The sequence below is a fragment of the Polypterus senegalus genome, chromosome 5 (genome assembly GCF_016835505.1).
Source record: "Polypterus senegalus isolate Bchr_013 chromosome 5, ASM1683550v1, whole genome shotgun sequence".
Taxonomy (NCBI): Eukaryota; Metazoa; Chordata; class Cladistia; order Polypteriformes; family Polypteridae; genus Polypterus; species Polypterus senegalus.
In genome coordinates this window covers 24,076,501-24,099,870 of record NC_053158.1, presented here as the reverse complement: position 1 = coordinate 24,099,870, position 23,370 = coordinate 24,076,501, and the positions used below count along the sequence as shown (strand labels likewise).

The 23,370-nt window shown below is 41.3% G+C and overlaps 1 protein-coding gene across 7 annotated transcripts in view; it reads left to right on the top strand.

The window, feature by feature from the left end:
* Positions 1-23,003, top strand: part of LOC120530167 (catenin delta-2) — a 1,616,252-nt gene extending 1,593,249 nt beyond the window's left edge. For all 7 annotated transcript variants that reach the window (XM_039754393.1, XM_039754398.1, XM_039754395.1 and 4 more), the window contains 3 exons: positions 3,359-3,490; positions 16,533-16,609; positions 22,044-23,003. In XM_039754393.1, the coding sequence (XP_039610327.1) occupies positions 3,359-3,490; positions 16,533-16,609; positions 22,044-22,307 (473 nt within the window). In that variant the 3' untranslated portion in view covers positions 22,308-23,003. The remainder of the gene's footprint in view (positions 1-3,358; positions 3,491-16,532; positions 16,610-22,043) is intronic.
* The last annotated feature ends 367 nt before the right edge of the window (positions 23,004-23,370 follow it).

Genomic DNA, 23,370 nt, shown 5'->3' with positions numbered 1-23,370 from the left:
ATGCATAAACCTGCTGTTGTCATAACTGATTGAAGTACTTGCTGATCAGGAGGATTTTAACTTACAAAAGGAGTTGTCTCTTTAAGAAATAAATTAACTGTCCAGAACTGAGCTACTTCTGAAGGATCGCTAATCCAAATGTTAAGATAGTTTGTAAAATGAATTTGTATGTCTACAAAACAGTTCTTTGTGTGTAAAATCCATCTACTATATAATAAAACACTAAGGTCTGTGTGTCCAGCCCCTCAGAGAAATCTGATTGGCCAGTTTGGCATTGGTGATGCAACTGAACAAAGAAGTGTGAGAGTGAGAGACACAAGGAGGAAAAATGGCATAGGAGACACACTGAGAGAGTCACCTTCAAAGAGGGAGAGTATAAAACCGGACAGGGGGTGACAAAGGTGCCTCAAAAATAATGACAGAGTCTGAGGAGCAGGCTTTATAGAAACACATTCAAGAAAGGGGAACGCCAGGGAAGAAACATTCAGATACTCAAATAAAGAAGAAAAGGTGCTGAAAGTAGGTGTAGGGCAAGAGATAGAAACATCGACATCTGCCATGGCTAAACAGAATGAAAGGATAGGTGACTGTGTGTGTGTCCAGTTGTTATGTCCCTATCATTCTAACAGATGGCACACACAAACATTACAAATCGCATAGCAAATGGCGTATAGAAGAGACCTACTGTATGCATTGCATGGTGCACTGCAAATGTTAACGCTGAGGTAACTTTGATTTCAACTTGTCTTAGACGGGTAGCACAGCTAGTGTGCTAATAAAATGAGCAGGTGACAAGATGCTGATTTTTAAGTTTTGGCTTGTGACTATTAGAAAAATCAAGTCTGGTACCAGTCAAATACTAAGGGGGGTCTATCAGTTAAAATGGCGACGAATAAACTAACAGGAAGAAACTGGAGGAAAACACAGTAATCTTGTAGGAAACACGTAAAGGCAAAAGTTGGAACTCCAAAGCCTGATGGAGTTTTAGTAAGCATTGAGGTCGGGCACAGAAGATTAATATGAAAAAGACACGTTGAAGTCACGTTTTCAGATCTGGATTGGCTGGTTGTGGGAGTATGTGCCCCATGTTGAACCAGGATCGCGTTCACGGTTAGTTTTTTGTCACAAGGATGAGCTTCAGCATCAACCTGAAACACTCGAGGTTTGATTAAGTGGGTTTGGAAACTGTTAGGTTGTGTTATATAGTTACTGTATACTAGTCATGGTATCTGTCAAAGACAGGTAATAGATTAATTTAAAAATATTTGCTATCTCTTTGCCCTATGGGTACTTTCAGCACCTTTACCCAGTATCTACATGTATCTGAATCTCTCCTTCTCAGTGAATATATGTATATATATACAGTGGACCCTTGACTTACGAACTCAATTCGTTCGCGAGGGCTGGTAGTAACTCAAGTTGGTTGTAAGTCAAGACTATTTTTCCCATAAGAAATAATGGAAATACCCATAATGTGCTCCGAACCTCCCACAGCAACACTTACTTAACCTTTTTATAATAAAAAAGGGTTGTATAATGTGCATAATTTACCAAAACACCAATAATTTTTCTAATGTACTAACCAAAAAGTTATAAAAAGTGCCTAGCGTACCAGAAACAACAATTTCATACTGTACTCACCATTTAATTTGACATCTTTGGGCTGCAGGAAGGGAGGAGGAGGAGAATGAAACGGAAGGTGATTATTGTTTAGAAGGAGCCTCCTTATGCAAATCTTTTCTTTGTAAAATTGTCGAGATGGTGGATTTCGACATGCTGTACATATTAACGAGATCAGTCACACGAACACCACTGTGATATTTCCACACAATTTCCATCTTCGTTTCGATTGTGATCGCCGTTTCTCAAGTTAATAATGACAGTAGTCGAGCACTCAGTTCAAAGCTGGTCGTGTTGTGAACTGCTGTAATAATATACTCCAAAGCAAGCCGGTGCTGACTCAGCCTGATGACATCATCATGTGCCGCGCCAGCCCGCTAGCTAACATCCCTTAACAATCGCTTTCTTTACCTTCGTTACCTTCTCTTCCTTCCTTAGCAATTATGCGTCTTGCTTGCGATGGTCTTAGTGAATTATATATATAGATAAATCACTGCACTGACCGAAATTACGTCCACAAACACATGTATCTGGGCTCCGACCGACGCTTACGAACGCTCTCGGCTGTTTGTTTACAATCGCACAAGCGGATACACGTGACCGCATTCGGGTCATAATGCAAGATGTTGGTCGTAAATCAAAACAAAAATTTTGGTCGTAAATCAAGTTGTTCGCATGTCAGGCCGGTCGTATATCAAGGGTCATCTGTATATAGTGGCTGCCCCTTGCAGCATATGTTCTGGAGGAGCAAGGATGGGAAACCCAATGTGTCCCCCTTGATGCTAGGTGGCAGCCTCCCTAGGTTGCAGCGGTGCCTTGGACTCCCGCAGGGCTTCATGGGGGTTGGAGTTTGGTGCAGCCCTGTTGGGTTCCGCAAGCGCTGCCAGGGGTGCTACAGCAGGAGCACACTGGTCTCGCCACACCCGGAAGTGCAGCCTGATGTCGGCAATGAAGCACCTGGAGCACTTCCGAGTGGCTAATAAAAGGAGCCAGCAGCCACCACTCATTGGCCAGAGTCGGGAGGAGGAGGACAAAGCTTGGTGGAGTGGTGGTGGAGGAGAAAGGAGAAGAAAGTGTGTGGTGTGTTTGCTGGTGCTTGCACACTTGTGTTGTGCCGGTGGGGATTATGGGGAAGACTTGCTCCACAGGTGAAGAAAAATAAAAGACTTTTTATTTTATATGTGCCTCCAGTGTGAATCTGTGTCGGGTTGGATGCTTATATATAGCGCCTTTTTACAATATATATATGCAAGTAAGACTTTAAACACGTGACAATAGTGCTACTACTAGTGTATAAAAAGTAGAATAATGTGATTGATAATTAATGGATATACAGCACGCATAGATATATAATTCATGTACATGTTGAGGAATATTGGGTATGTACACAGAAATTTACACAGATATACGTTTCTGTACTTATTGGCTTGTGTTGTTGCATGTAATTCAGCAGCACTGCATAGCACATTGGGCTTATCAGTGGACGGATGCTTAAAGTCCTATTCTAAACTGATGTGATTAATTCTTCATCTTTAATTTTTTTAGTGAGAAAAAGAGTTTGTTTTATTGTCTCCTGCATTCGTTCTTGTTTTTGTCTTTTTGTTCCTTCTAAAGAATAAAAAAGTGCGAAAGGTTAATAGTTTTGTGTTCACTGGAAAACTTTAGTTTGCAATGAATAATGGCATCAAAAATGTGAAATGCTCAATCTGACTGTTTGCTCAATTACCTTGTTGTGCAGCAAGTGCCCCGGCTTCACCCCGAGAGATGATCAGCCTCAAGGAGAGGAAGACCGACTACGAGTCAACTGGAACAAATGCGAGTTACCATGGCAACAAAGGCGAGCACACTTCCAGGAAAGACACCATGGCAGGTAGCGTTTCTCCGATTCCTAGTATGCATAGTCTGAGTCTGTAACCCACAATAAGTGGGCTTATTTATTTGCAGATGCGACTTCATATGTTAACACCAATATGCATTTGATTTTTGTGTGATGAAAGGAAGCACCAGCCTGCTGTGTTGTCATGTTTCTGCCTTGTTTCCGTACGGAGTAGAGGAGTGCGGGAGATTGTATTTCAGCATTGGTAAACTCGCTTACAGCCTGCAAATATACCCAAAGTAATTTAGTGCCGCATCAAAATGCAATTGAATTCAAAAGTGCAAGACGTATATTTTGTCACAGCTCATCCTAGTAGTACTTGAGAAGCCTCACTTTCTGTTTTACCATGATATAGGGGCTTAGAAATTGCAGAGGACATCTTTCACAAGTAAAACCTTAAACAGATGTAAGCACTGCCATTTTGCTGCTTAGCTTTCTGCACCATTTCTTTGAGTTGCATACTGTTCCTAAAGTTCATTCAGTAGTGTTTCTGTTCATTCTTAGATAAGTAAAGTGCTACGGTTCTTTCAGTACATCCCATCAGGCGCCTTTTCTTAGCAGGACTACACTTTGCTGTTTCCCAGTTTTCATACCTGATTTATTTGTCTGATCATTAGCAGCTGGTGGCCTGCAATGTCTTCCTATTTGCCCGTGACGCTATGTGCTTTGGGCAATACAATGACAAAGTGGATAGCCCTGCCGCTGTACAGATAGCAAGTGCTGAGTGTTATGATACGGAGTTTACACAAGCGGCAAAATGGCTGTGAGTTCTCCAAGAGAAACTGTCAAAGCAGGAGAGGAACTTCACTTGTCTGCTTGATCGAGCCTCCCCTAAACAGGGGAGCTGGCAAAATAACACAAAATGTATTAAAATATAAGGAGGATAACCATAACCCCCATTGATGCCAAAACAGATTGATTTGCAAAAAGTGCAAATTACAAAGAAAAGCGAAAGGAAGCACAAGGCAAAGCTGTCCTGATGCAAAAACAATAAATCAAAATCCAATCCAGAGTGAGAATAATCAGAAAACCAGAAACTCTGCACTAAAAGCAGTCCTTATGAAACTCCACTGAAACAACTGATCTCCTGCTCCTTCTCAGCTCGCTTACTACTCTCAGGAGCAGTGATGTCAGGGTGGGGTTCCACCCACAAAAAACAAGGCAGGACCCAATTATAGAATTGCACATGAAACCAATAGAAATGACGTTAAGCCATAAAATATAATAACTTAAAATTAACAAAAACAACAACAAAGCATAAAAAACACATACATAACCCAACAATACATACTAACCTTAACCAACACATACCAACATTAACCGAAAATCGGGTCCCTGAATTTAAAACTAACCCTGATCTTAAATCAGATAATCCCAACCCTAAAGTTAATTTAAACCTAACCTAACTTGTAACTCTGAACCAATACGTTGCACTGGGAGTGTATCCTGCCTCACTTGCTGTCTGCACAGAGTTCACGCCTTCTCCCCATGTCTACATGGGACTTTCTCTGGATATTCCAGTTCACCTTGGGGTATTTGACAATTCCACCTTGACCTTAGGGTGAGTGCGTGCATGGCTGGGAACTGTGATGGACTGACACCACATGCAGATTTGCTTCCCAGCCTTGCACACACAGTTCAGCACTTCTAGTGTTCTGCTACTGTGACTTGGATTAAACAGGTTTAGGAATGTTATGTTACAAAATAACAGAAACACCTAGCAATATAGGAACATCAGAACATAAGACATTTGACAAACGAGAGGAGACCCTTCAGTCCATCAAGCCCATTTGTTTAGCTAATAGCTCAGCTGTTCCTTATATCTCATCCAGATTCTTCTTAAAGGTTGTCAAGGTTTCAACTCCATATCTTGGTAGATTGTTCCAGAGTCCCACAACTCTTTGCATAAAGAGGTGCCTCCTGAGTTCAGTTTTAAATGCATCCATCCATTATCCAACCTGGTATATCCTAACTACAGAGTCATGGGGGGTCTGCTGGAGCCACTCCCAGCCAACACAGGGCACAAGGCAGGAAAGAAACCCTGGACAGGGTGCCAGCCCATTGCAGGGCACACACACACCAAGCACACACTAGGAAAATTTTGGATCGCCAATGCACCTAACCTGCATGTCTTTGGACTGTGGGAGGAAACAGGAGCACCCGGAGGAAACCCATACAGGGAGAACATGCAAACTCCACGCAGGGAGGACCCGAGAAGCAAACCCGGGTCTCCTAACTGCGAGGCAGCAGTGCTACCCACTGCACCACCATGCCTCCCGTTTTAAATGCACTTCTCCGTAATTTCCCTTGGCGTCCTTGATTATGCAATTCACCCTTAAGCTGAAAGAATGTTGCTGGATCGACTTGATAATACAGTTTATTTATATCTAGGACCTAATAAGGATGGGTGGTGCCTCCCAGTTTTCTTGGACTATTGTCATACAAGTCCTGAACTACGTCTGCTTGTTCTGATGGAGCAGCACGCAGTGTAGCGAAATGCTGTGAGGCCTCTAAACGACCCACAAAAACAGGCCAATAGGTCTCGCCATAGGCAGCCTGACCCCCTACCTTTACTGGCAGACTTCCAATATGTCCAGGCTCCTGAAATGGATAACTAATTACTTTAGATGTTCCAAAATCTATCAAAATACCTCTCAACTGAGTCCACAAAGACCACAAAGAATCCTTATAAAAGAAGAAGATGAAATACCAAAAAAAAAAACCTCAAATAAAGCTAAAAAGAGCAATCCAAGGGAACAAGTCCCTGTACAAAATCGCAAAACAGAAACAAAATCTAGAATCCAGAAAACAATACTGTTCTAATGATCAATTTTCTTAATTTGTTTGCCTTCCCGCGGTGGCGCAGTGGTAGCGCTGCTGCCTCGCAGTTAGGAGACCCGGGTTCGCTTCCCGGGTCCTCTCTGCGTGGAGTTTGCATGTTCTCCCCGTGTGTGCGTGGGTTTCCTCCCACAGTCCAAAGACATGCAGGTTAGGTGGATTGGTGATTCTAAATTGGCCCTAGTGTGTGCTTGGTGCGTGGGTGTATTTGTGTGTGCCCTGCGGTGGGTTGGCACCCTGCCCAGGATTGGTTCCTGCCTTGTGCCCTGTGCTGGCTGGGATTGGCTCCAGCAGACTCCCGTGACCCTGTATTCGGATTCAGCGGGTTAGAAAATGGATGGATGGATGTTTGCCTTCCCTATGAGATCTGAGTACATGTTGTGCATGGAATGGGAGGTTTTGGACTTTAGGGAATCTGATTTTCACATCTATTTCTTTCCTTATGCAGTATTTAAAAAGTTGAACTAAGAATGCCTTATTGCCATTTTTTAGCAGTCTTGTCTTTCCCAGGATCACTCGGGAGTATGTGATGTGTCTGTACATTAGGCTGGCATTTCTATAGGTATTCCAGGACGTCGGATATTAGGATGTGTTGGTGTGCGTTGCTTTTTTCTCATCTCTTCCTGGTTATGAACAAATATGTTTCTGTTTCCAAAGCTTTGATTTTTGGTTTGCATTTAAAACTTGCCATTTGGTTGTCTGTCTTTTCTAGTTACGAGCCTTGCCTGCTTTATCGACCACCTCTCATCTCCCATTCCCTTTCATTTTAAAATCTCTACTGACTCATTCTGAGTTAGTAAGAATACGCATTAAAGAACAGAATTCTCTAAAAATCAATGAACCACTGAAAGATCCACTCCCCGATTTAAAATCTAAAGGCTACAGGTGGTCCTTCAGCCGTGACATCAGGGTGGACTTGGAGGATCACCCACAAATCGCAAGAAGCATAATGAATAGATACTAAATAATACAGTATATAAACAGAAGATCATCACTAACCTTCACATAACCAGTGAAACACATAGGTCCTAAAACAAAATGCAGATAATAAACGACCTAAAGATAAGAAGCAGCTGATAATGCTTAAGTTTCCTAAATAGTTACTTTGTTCCGTTCTTGTTGTATTTTATTACCTCTGGTGGCTCATCTAGAGCAAGCGTAACTTTTCTATTTTGGCAACACATTCTTTTGCTTTCAACATGAAAACATACAGCTTGACATTAGTCACTGAGGTAACACTGCTAAGTAGTGGTCTTCAAAGACACACTGAGGTTAGGGTGTAAAAGCAAAGCTTTCATATGGTAGGAGGTTTTGGCAATTTCACAATCTTCTCAATTGTCGCCATGCATTTCTGTCTCTTTCTCGTTCTTGCATTCCGTATCCTGGACTTTGTCTTGCGTGCCTGTGAGCCATCATGCTGCCCAATTGCCATTTATTCTGGATTGCCTCCTGCTTGTCACTCTAACTCAGCATCTTGTCTTTTTTATTCTTTCTCATTTTTTTCACTTAATCGCCTTCTGAGCTTTGCCTTAAATTTAGCAGATGTACCTGCTCTTCTCATTCTTTCTGCCGTTATGGTGGTCATCAATTGGTTTTGTGATCACTTTGCCATAAACGCACAACCACAAGTCACTTTGTCATAGCTTATTTAAAGTCGATGATCAATAAACACTTAATTATGAATTCTGAACATATGTGTACCGTGTGCTGGGGGTTTATCAATAGATGGGCTAGTGGGGACTGTGCTTTTATAACAATAAATCTTTCTGGCCACCCACCAGGTGCCCATAACCACTTCCAGAAGATATTAGACTATATTCACGATTAGTTCTTGCTTGTTGCTGTGCTTCAGTGCCTTGTCTTTGTATTTTTTCTTGTTCTTTATTGCCTAATCACATTCTACAATGTGCTTGACACTCAGCAAATGTCACTGCTGTTCTTTTCCTTTCTGCCCTAATGGTGCTTTTCACTGGGCTTCTCAATCTCTTTGCTGAAAACACACAACATCAGGTCATGGCCACCAGTTTGAATTTCCCAACATATCTGGCATATCATAAGCTTTCAGTTAAGACCAAGGTTAAGAATCGAGGCCCAGAAGCTCACAAGTAATCACATGACAGACAGCCATACCTTTTTGATGTATAGATTTCTTTGTCCCTGCTGCCTCTTTTGCAATGGCAGAGCTCTAAGATGGTCATGTTATTGTGATGGGCTTGCACAGAGCTCCGTTTAGTGGGTCGGTGTCTGACATCACGCCGGCCATTTTTTTCTCTTCAAAAATCTTATCTGCTTAAAGGCACCTTTGAGCACTTGTGATCGATATTAGATAAAACAGTTTTGGTCATTATTAGCTTTACATGTTTTTTAGGGTTCGTCTATGTAGTAATGGTCTAAAACATCCAATTTTGTGTGTTGGCAGTTGATCTTTTGGGAATGAATATTGATTTATGTCCTAATAAGAAAGATGCACGCCATTTCTCTTATTTGTTCTGTTTCACACAAATTAATTACACATAGTTTCTGAAAGACTAGAGTCCTTCATAGTTTGACTATTCTGTAAATAGTTTGGGGAAAAATAATCACAATACGTAAGTAATGTCTATGGCGCTCTCAAAAAGGCAGCTGTGCACAAACCTCTGTGTTGTCCCCAAAGAAATGGGCAGAAAGGCCAACTGCATGTCTATGCATAAAGAAAAGGAAAGTGCCCGTCACCAAGAGGCCTCCTGCTGCTACTGGAAACCCAGAGAGAAATGTGATGTACCTGCACCAGGAAAAAGGGGGTCATGTGCCGCAGCTGAGTGGGACACACAACCAAAAAAGGGGAAGCTGGGACTCATTTGGTGATAGAGGGCAGCAGACCACAGTGGGTGATGAAACACAAGGAGCACAAAGACTGGAAAACACTGGAACAAAGAAACGCAATACAGCCACAGTCTGTTATGAGGGAAAAGGGCAATGGGCACCCTGAAGTTTATGGCATATTTTTCAGAAATTAGGAATATCAAACCACACATCTTCTCTTCAAGAAAAGAGTGCCATTATCAAAAGCTGGGTGTTGGTGACGGTGTTCCTGACAAAAGCATATGATAGCCTGCCATGCCAGGCTACAGCTAGATGAGGCGTGCCCCATCCCGAAGACTGAGATTGAACATCTGCCCTTTAAAGACCGCTGGACACGAAGGAGACCTACGCTACATTTCCCTTTATCATTCACCATGGTCATTCTGGGCCAAATACATCAACAGACTGCAAAAGAAGGCTGACCGTTACGACTTACTGTATATACGTACCCTGGCAGTGGATCTTTGCCACAAAAAAGACACTGCAGGTATAGAAGCTGTGTAGATGTTAGGAGGTAGTTATTTATTCAAATTATTATATAGTTATACAAGTTTTCTATGAGTTCTTGAAATCATTTAAAGGGTTTTGATAGTCGCTCGATTCTGAATTTGACATTAGTTTTGTTCTTGTTAATTTATTTGGTCAGTTTTTTTGCCACCATTTTGTTTATTTGCAGCAGCCACTATTTTGGCTTCCCATCTTCAGGGCAACATTTTTAGGGACGTGTCCTTGGAGGTCATGATCTTTGACTTATGACACGGCAAGTTTTAAAGGTCATGAAAAGGAACACTTCCAGTTCATGAATACAAAATTCTTTCTGTCAAACTTCCTTTTTGCTTTTCAAATCTCTTTCTTCAAAAGTTTTTTGTGTACATATTTCTGGCTCTCGTTTTGGGTTTGGTGGCGATTTCGTTGAAATCCTGGTCTTGGCTTTTTTTTTTGCCTTTTCATTACGTCTTTTCTCCTGGTTACTCTGAAAATATTTTTGCTAATCTCTTTAGCATAACATGAGAGGCGTGAAATCGATATGCTTTGCTATGTCATAATCTGGCTTGTAAATTTAATTTTTCCAACTGTTGCTTGACTGCTAAAAATTATTTGAGTATAATTTTCTGAGGTTAAGGAATCTAGAGGTTGTACTGTTTTGTTTTTTTTTGTACTATTGTTTTTTAATATTTTTAAAAACAGCTCCCACTTCCCTGTGGTGCCATCTTGTTTTTCTGCCATAAACAAGACTGATTTCTAGGATGCAAGATCCTCTTGCTCAGAAGCGATTCTTGGAGGTCACACATCATAGATGTTGCTGGGTTGATGCACCACACATAGATAATCATCTAAGATTTTAATTTTTGAGTGAAAAACCTTTCTATCATTATTAGTTTTTGAATTTACTGGTTCAAATTTTTTTTTTTTTTATTGGTTTTCTGATTACAATTTACGTTTCACGTTTCTCGGCTCTGGCAACGTGAACTCTTTTTGGCTTATGGCGTTGATCTCTGACCGGGATTCGGTTATGACCCCTGCATGGATTCTGAGTTTTCTATGCCATCTCTCGATTCCATCTTCTCTGAAAATTTGTATTGTGAAAGGTCTGTTTTGTGATTAAAGTGGGAATTTTGGCTTTAATCTCGAACTTTCCACTTTATTCTCGTAGTTTACGTTATCATTAAAGTAGAACATCGTAAACATCATCTTAAAACCCACTCAGTTGTTAATCGCTACGTGCTTCTGGTGCTTCCTCCTGAACTAAGAGCAGCAGCAGGCAGCAATCGCCACACAGAACACATTAAATGTATGATATTCCAGCTCTCTGCACATTTAGAATCCTCAGATTTATGCTTGATATCACTTTCATGATGAAATGCAATAGAGTATGTCTGTTACATTTCACAGATAAATCGTTAACTTCATTTAAATAATGAATACTGTTAATAATTACACCCGGTGCCGGGGTGGTAGAGTTGCTGCCTTGTCCCTGGTGTTCCCTGCCTGGAGTTCGCATGTTTTCCTGGTGGGTTTCCACAGTGTGTTCTGGTTTCCTTCCAAGATGTGCAGGTTTGGGGATTTGGTGAAATGCTAAAATGATGCTGCGAGTGCTTATACTCACCTTATGATAAGCTGATGCCCCATCCAGGGATTGTTTCTGCTTGTAGGAATGAGTGCGTCTCTGGATTAATGGATGTAATCATTAAACATCCATCCTTTTCAGAGATATTGTAGCAAGGTGTCCTCGGAATTTCATGGATGTTTCTGGCAATTCACAAGACAGGAGAGTGGAACGTTTTCTCACTGTGATGATATCTCGCACTGCCGCCTGGTGGAATCTTCTTGATTTATGTAAAATATGTGCACATGTATAAACAGTATAACCCTTGCGTAGCAGAGGTGTCCACAGGAGCACACGTCGCGTCACGTGAAGTATAAGCCTGGTTCATTTAGGGCAAAAGCCACAAAGCATAACGGACTCTACAGCACACTACAAAGTCATAGAGTTGAAGCAGACAGCTTGTATTATTCTCCACTATGCTGTGAAATTGGTCAGATCAGGTCAGCAGCTACTTACTACTGAGTATTTCTTAAGATAATCAGCTGTGGAAAGGCCAGCGGGGGGAGATAGTTTGATGGCGAGGTCTTCAGAACAAACCCAAACCTAATTATGGGATATCATCTACTGTTGAATGCTGCTTTGTACTTGTAATGTTTCTATTGCACTATTACAGGGGTGGTCAATGTCGGTCCTGGAGAGCCGCAGTGGCTGCAGGTTTTTGTTCCAACTCAGTTTCCTAATGAGAACTCGATTATTGCTGATGAAGCACTTACTGCTTAAGTGACATTTTGATGCTTCATTTTTAGTGGTCTCGCTTGTTAAGGTTCCCCACCCTCGATTGCTTATTAGCAAACAGCTGCATTCATTGTTTTTATGGCTCCTTATTAGCAATAAAATATAAATGACAAACAAAACAGCCAACAGTTCTCCATCCAGTGTGTGGGTTCATCATGCACTGTGTGATTTAATAAAACATGTAGTAGAAAATGTGATAGACTGAAAATGATCTGCTTTAGGCTTCAAATCATTTGAATGATATCCTTGGAGAGGAAAAAATCTACGATATAAGAACCTTACATTACAGACTAACAGGCCATAAAATGAATTTAGGTGCGAGACTGGCAAGGATTGGTTGGGTTGGAATGAAAACCTTTAGCCAGTACGGCCCTCCAGGACTGACATTGCCCACCCCTGCACTATTATATTGTATTGAGGATTTCTTGTGTTCTCTTCTGTGTGTTGTATTGTACTTACTCGTTTTTTTGACACCCAGCCTACCTGGAAAGGGGTCTCTTTTTGAATTGCCGTTTTCAAGGTTTCTTCCATTTTTTCCTTGTCTTCTTACAGAGTCAAGGCTGTGGAGGCTGTCAAAAGGCAGGGCCTGTTAAAGTCCATTGTGGCACGCCTTGTGTGACAAAATTAAATTGTGTTGTCTTATATTGTATTGTATAATGGGGCCTTACTAACCGCTACCCTGGTTTCTCCTTTCATCGATAATGAATAATATGCAGTGAAATGCTCTCATTATATTGAAACCAAATCAAGACACAAAATACAAGACTGACATACGTGTGTAATAATTTACATACACAAGATGAGCACGAAACACCATAAACCCCCTAAACGTCATTCACCAGTCCAAATCATATTAGTGTCGACGATGTGACCGTCCCTTCCATAATCAGATGACGCTCAGTCAAATGCCAGAAGATGGAGAAGCTTCCCGGATACACAACACAGTTTATTCCTGCCGACTATTCCACAGCCTGCTAGCAGCCCTCTCTCCTCCAGACTTAACCCTTCCCAGCTCCTACACTGATGCTTATTTTTAGATAACAGATCCAAACAGCCATGAGCTTTGTGATGGAGTAAAAGAGATAAGCAGAACGTAGCCAAGTCCTGTCCAGAGCTACAGCACGTTTATACTCTTGATATATCTATTTCTTGCCATTTTGCAATTCATATTTATATTTATGCTGATTGAGTTTGTAGGCCACTCTCAATCCAGCAAGAAAAGATTTCTTTAATGTTTTTATCTGTTCTCTCATTTGTATGTATTTATGTATATATGAGTACTAAGAGATACAGATAATTTGGTGATTGTAATGGAGTGAAAGAAAGCCATTATCTCTCCCTTGAACAATCCTCACATGCAGAAGTATCTTCATCAAATCCCAAAGTACTTATAATATTAGCGTTACACTTTCTTAGACAGTTTCATTTCAGAGGCTGCCATATGAGAAAGCAATGGGGCATTTTATGTTGATGGTGGCATTATATTTAAATGGTGTGGTTAATTACCTCTCGCATGCAAGAAAATACTTAGAAAGACACCGGGCAGCAAAATGAAGCAGGCACATACAATATGTCCACAAGGGTGAAACACGCCAGCGTAAGAGCAGCTTGTGAGGCAGATGTAATGAGGGTAAAGTAAACCGAGCCAAAAACAACTCCCGACACTCTTACAGATAAACAGAGTTTCCGTATGTCCGTTCTGTGATTGAGGCGTCAAAGTCCTTAGCAGCAGCAGCAGACGATGTGACCGTCCCTTCCTCCTGTGGATGTGTCCTTAGTTAAGGATTGCTTTGCGCAAAGTTGGCTTTCTTGCAAAAACCTGAAAATTCTGCTTGTTTTGGTCACTCATTCATCGTCAAGAGCTGAGCTCAGGGCTCTATGCCACTTGAATTCCTCCTTGGCGTTATGGACCTGGTTTTGTGCACAGAGGCACAGTCATTCTAGACAAGACAAGGGCCTTCACAACCTGTTGACACAAACTTGGAAATGCACAAAATATCATTTGTATACTGTAGCATTGACAGCACCCTTCACTGGAATCAAGGGGCTGAGCCCAAACCCTGAAAAACAGCCCCTCAACCATTAGCACCAAACCTTACGGTGGTCACTATGTAGTTCTGACAGATCAGAAACAGCCTTCAGGAGGCACATATGGACGTGTTAGAGACGACTATCCACAGAACACTTCATGAACAAAAATAACCACTCGTTAGCCACAAAAACAGAATGGCAAAATTGTGAAAAAGTCTTTTAAAGAGCCAGCAGAATTCTAGAAAAAGGTCTTGTAGACAAACAAGATGAAGACGAACCTGATCAGAGTGATGGCAAGAGAAGAGTGTGGAGGCAAAAAGGAACTGCCCAAGATCCAGAGCTTGCCACCTCATCTATTAAACATGGTGCTGGGGGTGTTATATGGCTTGGGTTACCTTCATTAATGGCAGAACTGCTGACTGCAGTGGCACAATGAATTCTGAGTTGCATAGAACTCTGCTCAGGTTTCCGTAAATGCGTCCAGGATGCGCATGTGAGATACGCTTCATCCTGTAACAATAATCCCAAAACATACTGCTAAGGCAACACATGAGTTTTTCAAAGCTAAAAAATGAAAAAATCTTGAATGGTCAAGCCAGTGACCTAACTCAAATCCAACTCAGCAAGCCTTCCATATGCTAAAGAGAACACTTAAGGGGACAAGCCCCCGAAACAAGCAAGAGCTGAAGATGGCTGCATTAGAGGTTTTGTAGACCATCACCAGAGAAGATTCACACCATTGGGTGATGTCTATGAATCACAGACGTCAAGCAGTCCTTAAATACAAGGGATATGTAACAAAGCACTAAATGTGATGGCTTTAATAGACCGGCCATTGCTGTGTCCCAAACATTATGGTCCCCTGAAATGTGCAAAATGTGTTGTAATTTCTAAATGGCGTGACCGACATGTGTGCAAATCATCTTAAATGAAAGTCGGCGATGTGCACTCTAATTATGTCTGAATTGTTTGATTTGTAATTTTAAACTGTGGAGCAGAGGGGTAAATCATGGAAAAATGTGTCTTTGTCCCAAACATTATGGGGGGCACTGTACATACAGCTGAAGAGAAGCCATGGAACTGTGCAGTTGGGCTCTTTGACTACTGTATGCCCATCTCTGGGGGAGCTTGGTGGCATTTCTCTGAAAACAGAGTTGGCACTATGACATCCACCTGTTGGTTTCTGGCTCTTTGGCGCTCTGACTGGCTTTTAAGCCCACTACTGTGTAAGGGCCTAATTTGGGCCTAAGTTAGCGCATTCAGTGAGCTGTCTGCAGGGTCTACAGTATGTGGATCGGGCTCTCTGCGCCCCAACACAACCTGTAAACTGTGCACTTACTCTAATCACTACACCTCTTTAAGGTCCTTGCCGGAAAGATTTTCTTGCTTGGTGTAAGTTAGCAAATATACATCCATCCATCCATTATCCAACCCATTATATCCTAACTACAGGGTCACGGGGGTCTGCTGGAGCCAACACAGGGTGCAAGGCAGGTAACAAACCCCGGGCAGGGCGCCAGCCCACCACAGGGCGCACACACCCACACATCAAGCACACACTAGGGACAATTTAGAATCGCCAATGCACCTAACCTGCATGTCTTTGGATTGTGGCAGACACGGGGAGAACATGCAAACTCCACGCATGGAGGACCCGGGAAGCGAACCCAGGTCTCCTAACTGCGAGGCAGCAGCACTACCCTCTGCGCCACTGTGCCACCCTAGCAAATATACAGTAAATGTATACTAAACATAAGTATAATAAGTCTTAAGTTATCTTTCAACTCTGGTTACAACTTTATAGTAACTTCTCTTAATAAATCATTAATAAATAGATCTGTACAAATCGCTCATTCGTTAGTTGTAGATCTTTTTGCAGTACCTTGTGTAAAGTTCTAAAGTTTTATTAATGAAAGTAATTCTAAAGTGCTCCTGATGCTTTTATTCAGAGCATCTTACAATTTACACCAGTTGTTGCCACATGTCACCAATTGGCATCCTGGTGGGTCAGTTGGCTCACCCTGGGTGTCTGAACGCCATCGTTTCCAAGCCAGCTGCTGGAACCGATAAGCCACACTAGCGGCTCTCCTACAACAGAACTCCCACTGTCCTTATTAAAGGATGGAGTCTCTCGACAAGAGTGATTTGAAATGAAATTAAAATTAATCCATCCTGTCATTCATGCTTCTTTCAATTTTCAGGTGCTTGATTTTTTTAATTATTGGCTTTATTAAAATCTCTGCTTATCCACTCAGCAAATGGCGCGCTCACTTACGGTATTATATACAGCTTTGAATATGATTTAGTATTTTCAGCTAGAGCTGTTTTTAATCTTTACATCATTAAATGGATACAAATGAAGTATTCTGAATGGATTAAAACACAGGCCAACAATATGAGCATTGTCTGTGTCTGTGTTGTCGACACTAAGAAGATCATCCTATGATTTACTGACTAAAAATAGTTTTATTTTGTTATTTTTAGTGCAAATCTCCAGTGGGACCTCAACATTATTCCGGAACTCCTATGTCACTCCCAGTGAAGAGATCAAAAACAACCAGGTATGTATAATTATTCTCTTTTAGTTTTTGTTGTCTTTTTATTCCTTTGTTACTCTTTGTAATATAGTGAGAAATGCTTTGCTTTTCACATTGACCCTAAACCTTAGTCTCTTTGCAATGTGGAAGGAAAGCTGAAGTCATATATAGCACTTTCACCTGGACAGGACTGCCACATCGGCCATAACGTGCACAGAAGGCAACTGGGGCTTCAGCCACTAAGGTATATCCTCACCTGTAGTGCCGTTTCACCTCAGACTACACCGGGCACAGACTGTCGATGAAACCAGAGTGTGGGCATTTCCACCTTCTAGACTTGAGGACTGTCAGCCATAGTGTGCCCACTAAGGTACATCCTGTCTCACATAGTGCTGTGTCACCCCAGACCACGCTCTGTACAGACTATCGATTAAACCTTTGTGGTCGCATTTCTACCTACTGCACTTGAGGACTCTCAGCCATAGAGTGCCCATTAGGCAGCTGGGACTTCAGCCACTAAGCTACATCCTTACTCATAGTGCTGTAGCACCCCAGACCACGCTCTGCACAGACTATCGATTAAACCTGAATGTTAGCATTTCTGCTTACCAAACTTGAGGATCATCAGCCATAGAGTGCCCATTAGGCAGTTAGGGCTTCGGCCACTATGGTGCAGCCTTACTTAAAATGATGTTTCACCTAAGACTACATTATGCACATCCTATCAATTAAACCTGTGTGGTCGCATTTCTACCTACTGGACTTGAGGACTCTCAACCATAGTGTGTCCACTAGGCAGTTGGGGCTTCAGCCACTAAGATACACCCTTGCTCATGTAATGTGGTTTCACCCACGACTAGACTACACACATGCTTACCAAACTTGAGGATCGTTAGACATTTTGTGGCCACTAGGTGGTTAGGGCTTCACCTACTAAGATTCACTCGCTCCTGTGGTGCTCTTTCACCCCGGACTACTTTATGCGCAGGTTCAATTGAGGGCTCTCCTCTTACCTCTACTGAGCTGGATGTAATAATGAGCTCTTAATAGCAGTGAAGGCAAACTGTTCTTTTTCTCAGTGTAGTTCAATGTAACAGCTCTAAAGAATAATTTAATGAAAATGTCTAAAGGTGTTTGTATTACGAGGGACGTTCAATAAAGTTTCGTACTTTCATATTTTCGTTGGAAATGGTGAATGCAAGAACATTTTTTGCTGATGGCATTTGTGGTCGAAATTTAACATCTTATTAAAGGAAGAAACATCCTCTAACAGGACAAATCAGTTATCAGCAGGAGAAGAGCTGTTTATTGTATCTTTTAATTACTCCTCAGCCAAATGTCTTGGAGGGAGGATTCTTCAAATACAGTCTGTTACAGCAGAATGATCAGAGAAAACAAAGCATAGAGGTTCATTTTATAAACTATTGAATTTACATACCGTGTCGATCAATGCATACATTTTACTGTGGTTGGTTCATTGGTTTACACCCAAATGATTTATATAAAATAAAAGTCTGTTATATTATATTCTAGTTCTTCTTGTACACTTTGAGTTGCGCCACCACCCTTGAAATTTCTGTGCATATAGCAACTGTCCATTCTGGTTTATAGGACATCTGCTGATTTCTTAGTCATCCTTCACTAACTTTTGTTACATCAACCTTTCTTCTGGTACATTCTTTACTTGACCATGTCAGTATTTTTCCTAAATCAATTCTTATATTTCAGTGTACATTTTGTTATTCACTTGACCTTGTGAAAGATAGCCCAGCCACAGACAGACACGACAGCACAGTTCAAAACACATGGGGTTATTTCTGCTTATTATTTACAATTTGGTTATCTACACTCACGATTCCTCAGTCTTTTTAACTCTCATCTCGCTTCAGCCACCTCCACTCCTCCTTCGCAAGCTCCGTCTATCTCCTCCCGACTCCGGCTCTTCCATTGGAGTGAGGCGGCCCCTTTTATCTTGCCCTGGATGTGCTCCAGGTGCTGATGATGGTCTTCTGGCAGCACTTCCTGGTGTGGCGGAAGTGCTGCCCTCGCACCCGGAAGCACTCCGGGCATACACAGTTCCTGCAGTGACAGCACTTCCTCGTGTGGCGGAAGTGCTGTCATCCAGGGCTCAGGAACCATCCAGGCAGCCCCATGGTTGGACCACGGACCCCCACGGGGCTGCGCCTCCCAGCTCCGTAGTCGTGGTCCTGGATGGAAATCAGGGGGGCTGCCCTTTTGTGTCCAGGGAAAACACTGCCCCCTTCCCTGACCCTGGTGTCCCAGTGGGGTAAGGTCCCTGGCCACCTGCCACAACCTTTATCTGGTTTCCTGGTGTGCCTGAACAGGTTTCTGGTATTTATTAACCCTTTATGCTATTTCTTTAAGAGGAATGTTACCCTAAAATTATTCTTCTATACATTAAAAGTTTGGTACAACATTGGGAAAATTGCATTGCAAAGGAAGGTGACTATGTAGAAAATTGATGTAATTTGTTTTTGAAATTTTTAATAACTAGAGTTAAAATTAAAATGCGGAAACTTTTTGAATGTCCCTCGTACATTTTTTGTGAGAGTATTGTGGAATGATAATAAATGTTGTTCTCCTGGGTCCCAATGGGAGGTCTAAAACTTAAAAGTTCTCCTTATTAGAAAGACCAAGGGGTCATAGTGGAGTCATCACTATCTGCCACCAGGCAGTGTTCAGAAGCCATTAAGAAGGCTAACGAAATGTTAGGTTATATAGCGCTTTGATGTGTGGAGTACAAGTCCAAGGAGGTTCTGCTCAAACTTTATAACACATTGGTGAGGCCTTATCTGGAGTCCTGTGTGCTGTTTTGGTCTTCAGGATTCAAAAAGGACAGAGCAGCAATAGAAAACGTCCAGAGAAGAGCAGTTAGGTTGATTCCAGGGCTACAGGAGATGAGTTCTGAAGAAAGATTAAAAGAGATGAGCCTTTTCAGTTTAAGCAAACAGAGATTAAGAGGAGACATGATTGAAATGTTCAGAACTATGAAAGGAATTAGTCCAGTGGATCAAGACTATGAGTTTAAAATGAGAACACAGGGATACAACTTGTAAAGAGTAAATTTAGCAGTAATGTTTGGAAGTTTGTCTTCACACAGAGAGCCATAGACACATGGCTCTTGAGCTACCAAGTAATGTGGTGAAGAGTAGGACTCAAGGGACATTCAAAACTTGACTTGATGTTTTTTGGAAGAATTAAGTGGACAGGACTGACAAGCTTTGTTGAGCCATAAGAAGAACCAGTGAGTTGAAGTAGACTCGTCTCCATCTACAGTACATCCAGTCAGTGTACAAAGACCATAAAGAAGGCTAATATAGTCATATGAAAAAGTTTGGGAACCCCTCTCAGCTTGCATAATAATTTACACTTCATCAAAAAAAAAAAGATTTTTCGTGACACAGTATTTAGTTGTATGAAATTAAATCAAATGTGAAAAACTGGCTGTGCAAAAATGTGGGTCCCCTTGTAATTTTGCTGATTTGAATGCCTGTCACTACTCAATACTGATTACTTGCAACACCAAATTGGTTGGATTCGCTTGTTGAGCCTTGAACTTCATAGACTGGAGTGTCAAATCATGAGAAAAGATATTTAAGGTGGTCAATTGCAAGTTGTGCTTCCCTTTGACTCTCCTCTGAAGAGTGACAGACAGCATGGGATCCTCAAAGCAACTCTCAAAAGATCTGAAAACAAAGATTGTTCCATCTCACGGTTTAGGGGAAGGCTACAAAAAGCTATCTCGGAGGTTTAAATTGTGGAAATGGAAGGCCACAGGCACAGTTGCTGTTAAACCCAGCAGGTGTGGCAGGCCAAGAAAAATACAAAAGCGGCATATGACAGGATTGTGAGAATGGTTACAGACAACCCACAGATCACCTCCAAAGACCTGCAAGAACATCTCACTGGAGATGGTGTATCTGAACATCGTTCTACAATTCAGCGCAATTTACACAAAGAACATCAGTATGGCAGGGTGATGAGAAAGAAGCCCTTTCTGCACTCACACCACAAACAGAGTCGCTTGTTGTATGCAAATGCTCATTTAGACAAGCCAGATTCATTTTGAAACAAAGTGCTTTGGACTGATGAGACAAAAACTGAGTTATTTGGTCATAACAAAAAGCGCTTTGCATGGCGGAAGAAGAACACCTCATTCCAAGAAAAACATTTGTTGTCTACTGTCAAATTTGGTGGAGGTCCCATCATGCTGTGGGGCTGTGTGGCTAGTTCAGGGACTGGGCCCTTGTTAAAGTCGAGGGTCGGATGAATTTAACCCAATATCAACAAATTCTTGAGGATAATGTTCAAGCATCAGTCACAAAGTGGAAGTTACACAGGAGTTGGATATTCCAACAAGACAATGACCCAAAACACAGTTTGAAATCTACAAAGGCATTCATGCAGAGGGAGAAGTACAATGTTCTGGAATGGCCATCACAGTCCCCTGACTTGAATATCATCGAAAATCTATGGGGTGATTTGAAGCAGGCTGTCCATGCTCGGCAGCCTACACATTTAACTGAACTGGAGAGATTTTGTATGATGAATGGTCAAAAATACCTCCATGCAGAATCCAGACAAAGGCTATAGGAGGCATCTACAGGCTGTTATATTTGCAAAAGGAGGCTCAGCTAAGTATTGATGTCATATCTCTGTTAGGGTCCCCAAATCTATGCACCTGTCTAATTTTGTTATGATGCATACTGCATATTTTCTGTTAATCCAATAAACTTAATGTCACTGCTGTAATACTACTGTTTCCATAAGGCATGTCGTATATTAAAATGAAGTTGCTACTTTGAAAGCTCAGCCAATGATAAACAAAAATCTAAAGAATTAAGAGGGGCTCCCAAACTTTTTCTTATGACTGTAGAATGTAAGGTTATACAGCACAATGGTTATGATTAAGTGAGGCCTCATCTGGAGTACTGTGTACAGTTTTGATCTCCACATTACAAAAGGAATATAGCAGTGAGCTCTGTTGGGCTCGTCAAATGTTTTTTGGTAACACTTTAGTTTAGGTACTGCAAAAATGTAATTTAACAAGACCCTAACAAAGACTTTTTTTGGTCCTCGTAACACTTATAAAACATCAGTAGATTGATTATTCAATCTGTGCACTGAGGGATATTGACATTACATGTTAATATGAAGGATTCCCAGGTCTTATACTAAGACCTATACTAAGAGTTAAGCCACCTCAGATCTCTCCAACATTTTGACATTTTATTAGCAGGTCACATTGCAGTGTAACTAATGTTTTGTAAGTTTTATGAAGACCACAAGAAGTGTTTGTTAAGGTCTTGTTACATAATAGTAAATGAGTAATGGATTCATTGTTGAATTACACTTGAGTGATGCATCAATTGTATGAGCTACATCTTCTCAAATGATGTTTTTGCAGCAATAAAGTGTTATTATCTATACTTTGCAGGTGTCGTCTCAACCTGTTCCTCAAGATAACGTCAGGAAAGACTATGAAACGTATCCACCATTCCAAAATTCTACCAGAAATTATGAAGACTCTTTCTTTGAAGACCAGGTGCACCACCGCCCGCCACCTGCCACAGACTACAATATGCATCTGGGACTGAAGTCAACCGGCAACTATGTGGACTTCTATTCAGCCGCTCGACCCTACAGTGAACTAAATTATGAAACGAGCCACTACCCGGCCTCACCAGACTCCTGGGTTTAGGTCAAAATTCTAAAGCAAAAAAAAAAAAAGAAATTAAAAATACAACACAAAACAAAAACAAAAAAAAATTACCACAGAGGGGCCGTGCATGTGCATGCATACCACAAGACATTTTTAAGCAAGTTTAGTTTGTTAAAGTTTGTTCCATAGAACGGTTCCTTTAAAAGAATAGGAAAGACAGGAGAGGGACACCTTGGGTGAAAACATATCGAAACAGTCGGTCGTATGAGAAGTTAGGAGACCCGTTTAGTAGAATCGAAAAGTGTGGCTTGTTATGTCAAATTGACAAAATATCGTTGTGGGCAGCAGTAAAGTTGGAGATGGAAAGAGAGAGTGAGAGAGAAGAGAGAGGAAGAGGGAGTGGGGATGGCGCAAAAGAAGGGCGATGAGATGAGTACATCAAGCACAAGAATCGAACTGTTTACACAAGCTATGGGGACAGCTTTTCACGTTTTGGTTAATTATCTTTTCTTCATTGTGACTCAAAGCTTCAACTTGCATTTTGGAGAGTCTTCTGATTGAGAAGACGCTCCTGGCCTTTACTCTTTTACTTTTTTTTTATGCTTTGTTGTAAAGTATTTGATGTACATTACGGAGATACAAGTGCATTGTGTATATTACACGGATGCCAGAGTGTCCCTTCATCAGTGGCTCTAAATATTGTTTCCCGTTTAAAAAAAAAAAAAAAAAAAAAAACATGGAAAGATGTATGAACTACCAACCTTTTCTTTCCTAAAAAGAAACTTATGTTTTAACAGCAAGAAGGAAGTATTTAGCAGTATTGTTCGTTCTGATAATGTGAAGTTGTTTGTGGCAACTAAACAAATGTTTTAAACAGTTCCAGACAGTTAACAGAACATCATTCCACTCTCCTTGTCAATGAAGTGCTTTTTCACTGCCTAAACTTTTAGATGTAGATATTTTAATAGTTTTTTTTATTTTTAATTTTTTTTTTTTTTCCCTTTTTCACTTATACCGGGTTTTTCTTTATGATGATACAGTGTTAAAGGATAATAAATTCAAATCTGTTTGTCATCCATATTTGCATAAAACCTGTCTGTTC